The 11,802-nt window shown below is 55.5% G+C and overlaps 2 protein-coding genes across 2 annotated transcripts; one reads left to right on the top strand and one right to left on the bottom strand.

Moving 5' to 3' along the window:
- Window positions 1-4,225, top strand: LOC133358310 (glutaredoxin-like protein C5orf63 homolog). The gene is made up of 4 exons (XM_061576605.1): window positions 1-73; window positions 2,377-2,508; window positions 3,311-3,367; window positions 3,594-4,225. The coding sequence occupies exons 2-4, from the start codon at window positions 2,392-2,394 to the stop codon at window positions 3,891-3,893; spliced, it is 474 nt and encodes a 157-aa protein (XP_061432589.1). The 5' UTR covers window positions 1-73; window positions 2,377-2,391; the 3' UTR covers window positions 3,894-4,225.
- Window positions 4,102-10,331, bottom strand: LOC133359327 (protein JTB-like). Its single transcript, XM_061577779.1, has 5 exons — window positions 9,871-10,331; window positions 8,465-8,505; window positions 7,846-7,922; window positions 6,237-6,316; window positions 4,102-4,714 (listed from the first exon to the last, which is right to left on the bottom strand). Exons 1-5 carry the CDS (start codon window positions 9,948-9,950, stop codon window positions 4,558-4,560), a joined length of 435 nt encoding a protein of 144 aa, XP_061433763.1. The 5' UTR covers window positions 9,951-10,331; the 3' UTR covers window positions 4,102-4,557.
- Between the last annotated feature and the right edge of the window lie 1,471 nt (window positions 10,332-11,802).

The raw sequence follows: 11,802 nt of genomic DNA, 5'->3' as shown, positions 1-11,802 counted from the left end.
CCAATCGCACACACACGGGGTCTGGAGGTCGAGGGAAGCGGTCGTGCGAGTCTCCTCGGCAACAAGTCACTTCGTGAGTTACACCAACAACAACCATTCACCAACAACAACAACCATTCACCACCACCATCCACAACCATTCACCACCACCATCCACAACAACCTACAACCATCCACAACAACGCTACACACAACCACCACCACCATAACCTTCCAGAACAACAACCATTCACCAACAACAACCATTCACCACCACCATCCACAACAACCGACAACTATCCACAATAACGTCGTAATATGCTTTTATTTTAATTTATTATTTTATCTTTAGACGTGACTTAACCGAAAGAACCAAAGAATAATTCCTGCAGTCACGAAAGCTCCATAATTAAGAATAACGCTACACACAACCACCACCATAACCATCCACAACAACAACAACCATTCACCACCACCAACAACCATTCACCACCACCAACAACCACCTACAACCATCCACAACAACGCTACACACAACCAACACCATCCACAACAACAACCATTCACCACCACCACCCACCACCACCAACAACCATTCACCACCATCCACAACAACCTACAACCATCCACAACAACGCTACACACAACCACCACCATAATCATCCACAACAACAACCATTCACCACCACCAACAACCACCCACCACCAACAACCACCCACCACCGTCCACAACAACCCTACACACAACCACCACAACCATCCACAACAACCACAACCACCACCACCCACAACAACCATAACAACCCACCACATCAATCCTACACACAACCACAACCATCCCCAACACGCCCCGCAAACAAAGATCCCCCGTGTAGCCTGTAGCAGACTGTAGGGGCAAGTGCTGTGAGCGAGTAGCAGCACCACCTATGGAAGGTCGGCACGGCACACGAGGGGGTGGGTGGGTGGGCCAGCTACCACGCCCGGCCGCCTTTGTCTCCCCACTGTGAGACACAGCCACACAAACCTCACACAATCGCTCAGACAACAGCCACATCCAGTGTAGCTATCGCACGCATTTGCTGCTGCTGCGGTGTTTAGCAGTGGCGGTACGAACACAAAAACGCCACGTGGCCGTGTGGTACTGCAGCCTTGCACCCCTCCCCCCTTAGGTTATCGATAGTTAAAACAAGTAAACCCGTAAAAACAAAGTTTTTCACTATAATACTTTATATGCGTGGCATCGGGGCGGCTAGAGTCCTCTCGTCCTCTGGCTTGAGATGGCTGCCAACTATGGGTCAGATGATTGGCAGCATTAAACAATTGGTAATTAAATATTTTAAAAAAAATCCCTAAACAGTGTAAAATGTTGGAATTTTTTTCACGAAAATGCATTGTCACGCACAACGAGTCTGTGTGCAAAATGTCAGCTCGATTGGATCACGGGAAGTGGGTTAAAAAACGACCGAAAGATTTGCACGGTCCTAAGCAAGCAAGCAAGTGAACTTAATATAAAGGATTTAAAAAGTAGAACGTTAATCACTACATAGGGTTTGATGAAACAACAAAGTTTAAACGTACGTGCCCGTGTGCTTAATTTCGTGTTTTCGATTATTTGCCTTCGAAAAAAAATAAAAATCTGCCCATGTCTCGCACCTCCCCAGAAAGGGCATCTCCCACAGGCGAATAAAAACCACTGGTCTATTATATACAGCGCACTAGACGGTGGCCGACGTTTCGGCCGATGGCCTTTGTTCACAGCACGCGGAGTGCGTTGTTGTTGGGAGTTGTTGGACGACTTTGGGCGACTCATGGGCGGGTTGACGCTCGGTTCCGGGGAAGCCAAGCGGGAGGATGAGGCTGGATGCATAACGGGTGCTATAGGTGACATTGTCAACACCGCGACTGGGGAGGAAGGCCTTCATCCAGCAGTGGATCACAGTAAAGGGCCGGACACGTGCCACCCGCGAGAACAATGCACGGTGGGGGTTGTGCCCCAGTATCAGGCGCCAGTAACAGTGGTGGGGGAGGGGGTGATAGCAGCGAGGAATGCGACAATACAGCAGCAGCAGCAACAACAACGGTCGTCGCCATGCCGCGTGGCGGTCGAGGCTTGGGCCCTGACCCCTCCAGTGACCCCCTCCCCCACGGTGACCCCCTCCCCCACGTGTGACCCCACCCACGCTCCCGGGCAACCTTCCCCCTAATCCCCCCCTTTGACCCCTCCTCCCCCGTGACCCTCCCTTTATGACTCCTCCCCCGTGACCCCCACGCCCTATGACTCCTCCCTCGTGACCGCTCCCCCGTGACCCCACCCATACTTCCGGGCCCCCTTCCGATGACCCCTAACCTTTGACCCCTCCTCCCCCGTGACCCCTTTCCTATGACCCCCCCGTACAGGTCACAGCTCTCGCCATGTGGTTCCTGCTGCGCCGTGCGGCCACGCTGCGTGGGGCCGCAGCCCTGGGGCAGCGCACGGCGGCCACAGGCGGCGACGGGCCTCGGCTGCCCGTGCTCACCCTCTTCACCAGGGTGAGGCCGCACGTGCCCCGCTCGCCTCCCCACCCTCCCGCTTTCTAAATTACACTGGTCAAAAAAAAAATCTCTGGCCTGGACTTTTGTAGCTGTTCTAGACTAATTTCAGGGTGCCGATTCCAAAAATTTGATTGCAGGTTGTTGCAAGTCAGTGACTGCTTTAGTGTTAAAATATGGTGCTGTATTTTTAGAATAGTGTGTTTATAATATAATTTTATGTAGATATCCACATTTATTTAATATTTTTCTTCTGCAGTTTTTATTGAAAATGCAATATTTGATATCTCAAAAACCTGATGAGACAAAAACTGACGCCAGATTTGGAATCAGCACCCCAAAATTACCTTAAAACCGTTGGAATACCTTATGCCAGAAAAAGTGTGTTGACCAGTGTTATTTTATTAATCGGGTAAGGCCTACCGAGATGTGTAGCTCTTTTTCAGAAGCTCAACGAAGTGGGCTTATCATCACCATGTGGAAATTGATAGCAGCAGTCCAAATACTCTGAATGTGTCTGATGTTAGCTATACATGTGGAGGGGTCAACCGGAGGAACATTCACGCAACCACGAGGAGAGCATGCATACTTCAAATATACAGCAGGCGTTAAGGTCGGGATTGAACCCACGACCTCCTGTATAACAGGCGAGGTGGTTAACATCTCGTAGCCACCGTGGCAACCCCCCTCACACTTTCCTTCCGACCTCATCATCACCTCCCTCTCCTCACCATCACAGCCCCTCTCTGTGTGGGCCCCCACCCACTGACAGCCACTAACGCGCACCGCTTTCTCTGTGCAGCACCCGTGCGTCCTGTGCAACGAGGCCAAGGAGGTGCTGAAGCCGTTCCTTCACCGGGTGAGCTACGGAGCAACCACCACCACCACCACTCGCAACAAACCCATCACCACAAACCCATCACCACAAACCCATCACCACAAACCCATCACCACAAACCCATCACCACAAACCCATCACCACAAACCCACCACCACAAACCCATCACAGGAGTAGTTACCACCACCATCACGACCACCACCCGCGCGTGACCCTGTCGCCCCGTGTTGGCTGCACGCGCCGCCAGGTGGAGCTGGAGGAGGTGGACATCATGCATTCGGCTCACAGCTACTGGTTCCAGCGCTACCGCCACGACATCCCGGTGGTGCACCTGGACGGGCGCTTCGTCATGGAGCACCGCGTGCACCCCGGCGAGCTGGAGCGGCGCCTCAGCGCGATCGAGCAGTACCGACGCGACAAGGCCGCGGCAGCCGGCAAGGAGGCAGCCGGCAAGGAGGCAGCCGGCAAGGGGGCAGCCGGCAAGGGGGCAGCCGGCGGCGGCGGCGGCAAGGGGGCAGCCGGGGCGCCCTCGCAGAACGTGGCGTGACGAGGGGCCTCCTAGGGTTACCTCCGCTGCGTTACCCCCTGTAGCAGTGGGGGGGTGTGTGGGGTAGTGCAGTAGTTTGTCGTCACTTTGTTCAGTTGCACATATCAAATTGATGACGGGTACGAGATCTGTGCCCCACAGTACGAGGCCTCTAGTTCTTCGCGTGGGCAGAGGCCGAGGTAGCGGAGAGAAGGGCGAGGCGAGCACGTGAAGAATCAGCTTTATTGTTACAGTATTCGGCTTACTTGAAACTCCAACGGGCCTCTTTACATTAAATAGTGAAATCGGCAATCGCTGCCTCGGGCTGACAAAATAAAATTTGTACGTTTAAAGAGTGCGTCAGTCAGTTCTGTTGCTCGCTTTGTCCACCGTGAAGCGCCCGCTTTTCCCGGCCTCGGAGCGGACACCCCAGGGTACGAGCGAGGAGCGAGGGGGGCGGAGGAGACTGCGACCGCCCCCTCTCCGAACGCTGCGCGACGCCGCTGGCACCGCCGCGGTCGTCAGGTTACCGCACCGGCACGGTCGTCAAGTCCACCACGCCGGCACGGTCGTCAAGTCCACCACACCGGCACGGTCGTCAAGTCCACCACGCGGGCACGCAGAGCCAAGGGGGGCGCAACCCCCGCGCCGTCACCAAGTCCCCGCGGCCGGTGGCAGTGGCAGCTCACAGAGACTCGATCTGGCGGCGCACCTTGTCCGAGGCGATGCGGTCGAGGCGGCGGTGCCGCAGGGTGACGGCGAGCGCCAGCGCGGCCCCCAGGCCCATGACGGTGAACTCGAAGTGCCAGAAGGCCCGCTCCTCCGCCGTCGCAGAGCGGCAGCTGCACAGAAAAAGAAGAGGCCGTCACGGTTCACGCGCCATAGCGTTGGGTTCGTGTTTACATCTGGAGGCTCCGTCTCTTTAAACTCCGAAACATTTTTTATTTTACCAGATAAGGCGCACTGAGCTGTGTAGCTCTTTTTCAGGAGCGACCTGCTCACAATTGGTAGCTCAACAAAGTGGCTCATCATCACGTGGACATTTATAGCAGCCGTTGATTATAAATCTTGAGGGAAAAACCGGAGGACCCGGAGAAAAATCCACAACCACAGGGAGAGACACCGCAAACTCCAAATATCTGCACCGCATGGCCACGTCCTTCCCATGTTTAACCCAGGTCGCGTTTGCAAGAGCGGCATTGTATCATGGCGGGCGGTGGTGGCTGTGCGCGCCTGTAATCCGGCACTGTGGTGGCAGTGAGTGTTGGTGCATCACAAATGTTACAAAATTCCACGTGGGCAGAGGAGCCTCGTCCCCTTGGCTCGCCAGCAGAGGTCGCAACCGGGTACCCGTTTGCGACCCTGGTGCGGCCGGGTACGGGTACGCCGTGAGTCACTGGTGAGTAACTCTTTGTCACTCATTTCCCAACGTCTTGTCTCTTCTCACAATTCAAGTTCCTAGAATCAACCCACCCACGCCTGCAACATGGCTTCATCCCAGAGGTCGCAATCGGGTACCCGATACCTGTACCCTACCCTACCCGGCCGGGTACGGGTAGGGTACGGCCGGGTACGGGTACCCATTTGCGACCCTGGTGCGGCCGGGTACGGGTAAGGAATCAAAACCCGTTTGCGACCTCTGCTTGCCAGGAGATACAGCAAAAATGTCGACCCCGTCCGTTCAATTTGTTTTTTGTACTGTTTTTAAACATGTAGTTACTAGTTATAGCCCACTGAGCTATTCACTTTTTGAGAGGAAACCTGGGCACACGTAACTTTAACTTTCAATTTTATTTTACCACGGCCAACGAAGCTATATAGCTCTATCTCATTCAAGTGGCTGATATCATGTCAGAATTCATAGCCAAATCATCTAAATGCTTTTAAAAGTGGAGCGAAAAACCAGAGGACCCGGAGAAAAATCCATGCGACGATGGAGAGAGAGAACAAGCAAACTCCAAAAATACAGGCGTCGGGGTGGGGATCGAACCCACGACCTCCTGCACAACAAACGAAGAGGTAACAGCTCACAAGCCTGAGTTTTTTCTGGTTGCTCAGATTTCCTCTCGCATCTAAACACTCGTTGGTCGATAACACCTTAATATAAAGAGAACGACAGAGCTTGGGAAATTGGAGTCGGCTCATCGCGTGGCTGCCTTCCTGCTCGTCTTTGGTTCCTCCCTCGCACCTTTGTGTCAGTCTCTCTCCACGAGAGCGAGAGATTATTGTGTGCATTACAAAATTGAAATGATTAAATTACGAGTCTCAAAAGAGCTTATTATTTACTTCATCTCCTGGTTAAATGACCGGCTAACCGCAAGGTCACTTCTTCCATTTCCTGCGGAGTCACCGGGTGCTGCTCACCTGCGGAACTCGTCCTTGTGCGAATCCACGCAGCTCAGCTTCTCCACAAATCCCGTGGCTACGCAGGCCTCCATCGCCGTCTGTGAGGGGCGGCAACGGCGGGGAGAGTGATCCAACCACACGACTCTGACCAGCAGGACCACTACCACCTCCATCACACCCAGCAGGACCACCACCTTCCTCACTCAGCAGGACCACCACCTCCAATCTCACCCAGCAGGACCACCACCTTCCTCACTCAGCAAGACCACCACCTCCAATCTCACCCAGCAGGACCACCACCACCTCCATCTCACTCAGCAGAACCACCACCTCCATCACACCCAGCAGGACCACTACCTCCATCACACCCAGCAGGACCACCACCACCTCCATCACAACCAGCAGAACCACCACCTCCATCACACCCAGCAGGACCACTACCTCCATCTCACTCAGCAGGACCACCACCACCTCCATCACACCCAGCAGGACCACCACCTCCAATCTCACCCAGCAGGACCACCACCTCCATCACACCCAGCAGGACCACTACTACCTCCATCACACCCAGCAGGACCACTACCACCTCCATCTCACTCAGCAGGACCACCACCACCTCCATCACACCCAGCAGGACCACCACCACCTCCATCTCACTCAGCAGGACCACCACCACCTCCATCTCACTCAGCAGGACCACCACCACCTCCATCACACCCAGCAGAACCACCACCACTTCCATCACACCCAGCAGGACCACCACCACGTCCATCACACCCAGCAGGACCACCACCTCCATCACACCCAGCAGGACCACCACCTCCATCACACCCAGCAGGACCACCACCACCTCCATCACACCCAGCAGGACCACCACCACCTCCATCTCACCGAGCAGAACCACCACCTCCTCCATCACACCCAGCAGGACCACCACCTCCATCACACCCAGCAGGACCACCACCTCCATCACACCCAGCAGGACCACCACCACTTCCATCACACCCAGCAGGACCACCACCTCTATCACACCCAGCAGGACCACCACCACCTCCATCACACCCAGCAGGACCACCACCACTTCCATCACACCCAGCAGGACCACCACCTCCATCACACCCAGCAGGACCACCACCACCTCCATCACACCCAGCAGGACCACCACCTCTATCACACCCAGCAGAACCACCACCACTTCCATCACACCCAGCAGAACCACCACCACCTCCATCTCACCGAGCAGAACCACCACCTCCTCCATCACACCCAGCAGGACCACCACCTCCATCACACCCAGCAGGACCACCACCTTCCTCTTACCCCGCGGGTCCACTCACCACCTCCATCTCACTCTGCAGGTCCACCACCAACATCTCATACAGCAGATTCATGACCACTCGACCCCATAAGTTCACCGCCATGTTACCCAGCAAGCCCATTAGAAAACTTAACGAACAAAGTCCACTGCCCCACCTGGCTCTACACGGTGCTGCTCGTTTGTGTTGCAAGTAATGTGCCGTGTGTGGTTTGTGTGTGTGTTGTGTGCGTGTGTTGGGAGCGTTGTGTGTGTGTTGGGGTATGTTTTGTGTGTGTTGTGTGTGTTCTGCGTGTGGGTTGCGGTGCTCACGCTCTGGAAGTCGGAGCACGGGGCGCAGGGCTGCACTGTGCGGTACTCCTCCAGCGCCCAGCAAGGAAGCGGCGTCACTGCGGCCACACACGAGCAGCGCACGTTCCAGGCGACCGTCCACAATCCACCACCGCATTATGCCCCCCCCTCCACTCTGCATTAGACCGGTACGGCCGAGTGGCCTAGAACCGTACAAGCATCCACCGCCAATGCACAGCGCGTGAATCCCATCGCTGGCAAGATGAGATGCCACTGTGGCGGTGAAAAACACAACGCTCTGCCCTCGGATCGGGAATGAATCGGTTCCGAGGCCATGGGAATGCAGGAACGGCCGGGACGTAACCACGGACTTGGGAGGAACAATTCTAGATTTGAAGCTTTCGTGACTGCAAGGATTCATAGTCTTAGGTTTTTTCCGGTAAAGTCACGTAGGGAAAAAAGTTAAAATTAGGAGGGAGGAACAAGCTGGGGGTGGATGCGGTCACGGATGCCGATTGGCTGCAGCAGCGGCGCTGCGTTCGTTCACGTCCGCGTCATGGGCGTGACGACCGCGTGAGCGCCAGCGGTGGGAACGCTGGCGCTGGGGGGGTCAGGATGAGTTCAACAGCGGGAGCCTCACCTGCAACCGGAGAGCCACGCACACTCGCGGCGTCCGCCACTCTGAAACGAACGAGAGAGATTGTTAGCCAATCTGCGGGGTCGTGTCAGCGTTACCGGCAGCGGCAGCAGCATCATTACAGCCAAGGGTAAACTGAAACTAAACTTTTGATTTGACCAGGTAAGGCCCACTGAGCTAGAAGCAAGCTGGCCATAAATGACAGCTTAACAAAAGTGGCTCATCACGTGGACACGTCCAGCAGCAAAATACTCTTAAACGCGCGTTTCTAGATGTGGAGGGAGAAACCGGAGGACACGGAGAAAAATCCACACGACCACAGGGAGAACACGCAAACTCCAAATATACAAGACGCGTCAGGGTCGGGAATCGAACCCACGACCTCCCGTATACCAGGCGAGGTAGTTAACATCTCGCCATCACGACGAGCTATAAACACCATCACTATTAACGATTGTTCCTTGTAAGGCCACAAACGGTTATTTGAGTGTGTTAGGTTTTTTTTACCACTAAATCATTATCATCACCGCCGCCGTTATCATATCATTAACAATGCTCTTCTCACCACCGCTATCATCACCAACCATCATCAACATCACCACCATCGTCACTGCTAACGTAACAATCATAAATCATCATCTTCTCACCATCATCCCAGCATTACTAAAACTATTATCGTCCCATTACCATCGTAAGATCGCCACCACCACCATTTACCATCACAATTACCATGATCATGATTACCATCACTATCATCACAACTACCATCACTATAATCAACCATGACTCATCACAACCACAATCACCATCACAATCACCATAATCACAATCACCATCACAATCACCATCAGTATCATCACCATCACAATCACCATCATTACAATTACCATCACCATCAGTATCATCACCATCATTACCATCACAATCACCATCAGTATCATCACAATCAGCATCACCATCATTACAATGACCATTATTACAATCACCATCATTACAATCACCATCACAATAATCACAATCACCATCACAATCACCATCAGTATCATCACAATCACCATCACCATCATTACAATCAGTATCACTACAATCACCATCATCACCACCATCACAATCACCATCATCACAATCACCATCACCACAATGACCATCACTATAATTACCACCACAATCACCATCATCACAATCACCATCATCACAATCACCATCACCACAATGACCATCACTATAATTACCACCACAATCACCATCATCACAATCACCATCATCACAATCACCATCACCACAATGACCATCACTATAATTACCACCACAATCACCATCACAATCACCATCACCACAATCACCATCACTATAATTACCACCACAATCACCACCATCACAATCACCATCACCCTGCCCCCCGCACTGACCGGCTCAGGCCCAGTTCCGCTACAAACGCGGCCACAAGCAGCAGCGGCAGCAGCAGCGGCCCCGACTCCCAGCCCCGCATCGCGGGCAGGCCGCGGGGTCCCCCGAGGCCCCCCGAGGGACAAGGGGAGGCCGCGGGTGTGTGAGGCCCCCGGGGCCCCCCGGGGTTCGCTTGGAGGCCGCGGGGCCCACAGAGGAGCGCGTTGAGGCCGCGGGTCGGGAAGGCCGCAGGGCCCAGTGGGTCGCGGGGAGGCCGCTATACGCGAGCCCTGGTGGTGGTGGTGGTGGGGGGGTGTGCGGGCTCCCTGAGGCGCGAGGAGGAGGAGGAGGCGGCGGCCTGCGTCTCGCGAGGCGCCGCTAGGCGAGGCGGCTGCGAGCCGAGACGAGAAGCAGGAGGAGGCCGAGGAGCGGTAGCGGCGCCACCATGACAGTCGGCGACGTCACGCGGGCGGCGGTGACGACACCGGCGATGACGTGGCGGCGGGGGGCGGGGCTGGTGAGGGGCGGGGCCCGTGGTGGGGGGGGCTGGTGGGGGGGGGCGGCGAGGGGGGGGGGCGATGACGTGGTGGCGGGGGGCGGGGCTGGTGAGGGGCGGGGCCGGTGGTGGGGGGGTCTGGTGGGGGGGGCTGGCGGGGGGGGCTGGCGGGGGGGCCGGTGGGGGGGGCTGTGGCGGGGGCTGGTGGGGGCGGGGCCGGCGAGGGGGCGGGGCTGGCGGGGGGAGGGGGAGCGGTGGCGCAGTGGTTAGCGCGGCGCTCACGGCCATCAACACCCGGTGACGATTATCTGAACCGGTCCTGGGCCTCTCCGCCTAGGTCGACTCAGCCCCAAACGAGCACCTGGTGCGGTGTGTAAACATCGCCAAAATGGAGACAAAGGCGGCCGGGCGTGGTGCTGGCCACCCACCCACCTCGTGTGCCGTGCCGGCCTTCATAGGTGCTGCTAGCTAACAGCACTTGCCCCAACAGCCTGTTAAGGCTACACGGGGGATATTTGTCTTTGGTGGTGATGGTGGTGGTGGGACTCCCGTGTGCCAGTAGGGGGCACAGCTGCTGTCAGGAGGTCTGTCCCGAGACCTCCTCCTGCCAGCAACACTTCACGTGGCCTCAATGTGCACCTAGCCTGGCACAGGCGCCGTGGCGACGTTACCGTCACTTAGTGGCGAATGGTGATGACGTTGTCCAGCACCACGATGATGACATCACCCAGCACCACAATGGTGATGACATCACCCAGCACACGATGGTGATGACGTAGCCCAGCACCACGATGTGATGACATCACCCAGCACACGATGGTGATGACATCACCCAGCGCCACGATGGTGATGACATCACCCAGCACCACGATGATGATGACATCACCCAGCACACGATGGTGATGACATCACCCAGCACACGATGGTGATGACATCACCCAGCACCACGATGATGATGACATCACCCAGCACCACGATGTGATGACATCACCCAGCACCACGATGATGATGACATCACCCAGCACACGATGGTGATGACATCACCCAGCACCACGATGGTGATGACATCACCCAGCACCACGATGATGATGACATCACCCAGCACACGATGGTGATGACATCACCCAGCGCCACGATGGTGATGACATCACCCAGCACCACGATGATGATGACATCACCCAGCACACGATGGTGATGACATCACCCAGCACCACGATGATGATGACATCACCCAGCACCACGATGGTGATGACATCACCCAGCACCACGATGGTGATGACATCACCCAGCACCACGATGGTGATGACATCACCCAGCACCACGATGGTGATGACATCACCCAGCACCACGATGGTGATGACATCACCCAGCACCACGATGGTGATGACATCACCCAGCACCACGATGGTGATGACATCACCCAGCATACGATGGTGATGTCATCTTTTTTATTGATGAT

Source organism: Lethenteron reissneri, chromosome 1, assembly GCF_015708825.2.
Source record: "Lethenteron reissneri isolate LAM-NWPU_2019-01 chromosome 1, ASM1570882v1, whole genome shotgun sequence".
NCBI classification, from domain to species: Eukaryota; Metazoa; Chordata; class Hyperoartia; order Petromyzontiformes; family Petromyzontidae; genus Lethenteron; species Lethenteron reissneri.
The sequence above is the reverse complement of the archived record's forward strand: the minus strand, read 5'-3'. Positions and strand labels throughout refer to the sequence as shown.

Coding starts and splice junctions, on each gene's coding strand:
- LOC133358310 (XM_061576605.1), top strand. CDS start 2,392: ATGTGGTTCCTGCTGCGCCGTGCGGCCACGCTGCGTGGGGCCGCAGCC. Junction 2,509..3,310: donor TGCTCACCCTCTTCACCAGG/GTGAGGCCGCAC, acceptor TTCTCTGTGCAG/CACCCGTGCGTCCTGTGCAA. Junction 3,368..3,593: donor TGAAGCCGTTCCTTCACCGG/GTGAGCTACGGA, acceptor ACGCGCCGCCAG/GTGGAGCTGGAGGAGGTGGA.
- LOC133359327 (XM_061577779.1), bottom strand. CDS start 9,950: ATGCGGGGCTGGGAGTCGGGGCCGCTGCTGCTGCCGCTGCTGCTTGTG. Junction 6,317..7,845: donor CGTGCTCCGACTTCCAGAGC/GTGAGCACCGCA, acceptor CGCCCCTCACAG/ACGGCGATGGAGGCCTGCGT. Junction 4,715..6,236: donor CACAAGGACGAGTTCCGCAG/GTGAGCAGCACC, acceptor TTTTCTGTGCAG/CTGCCGCTCTGCGACGGCGG.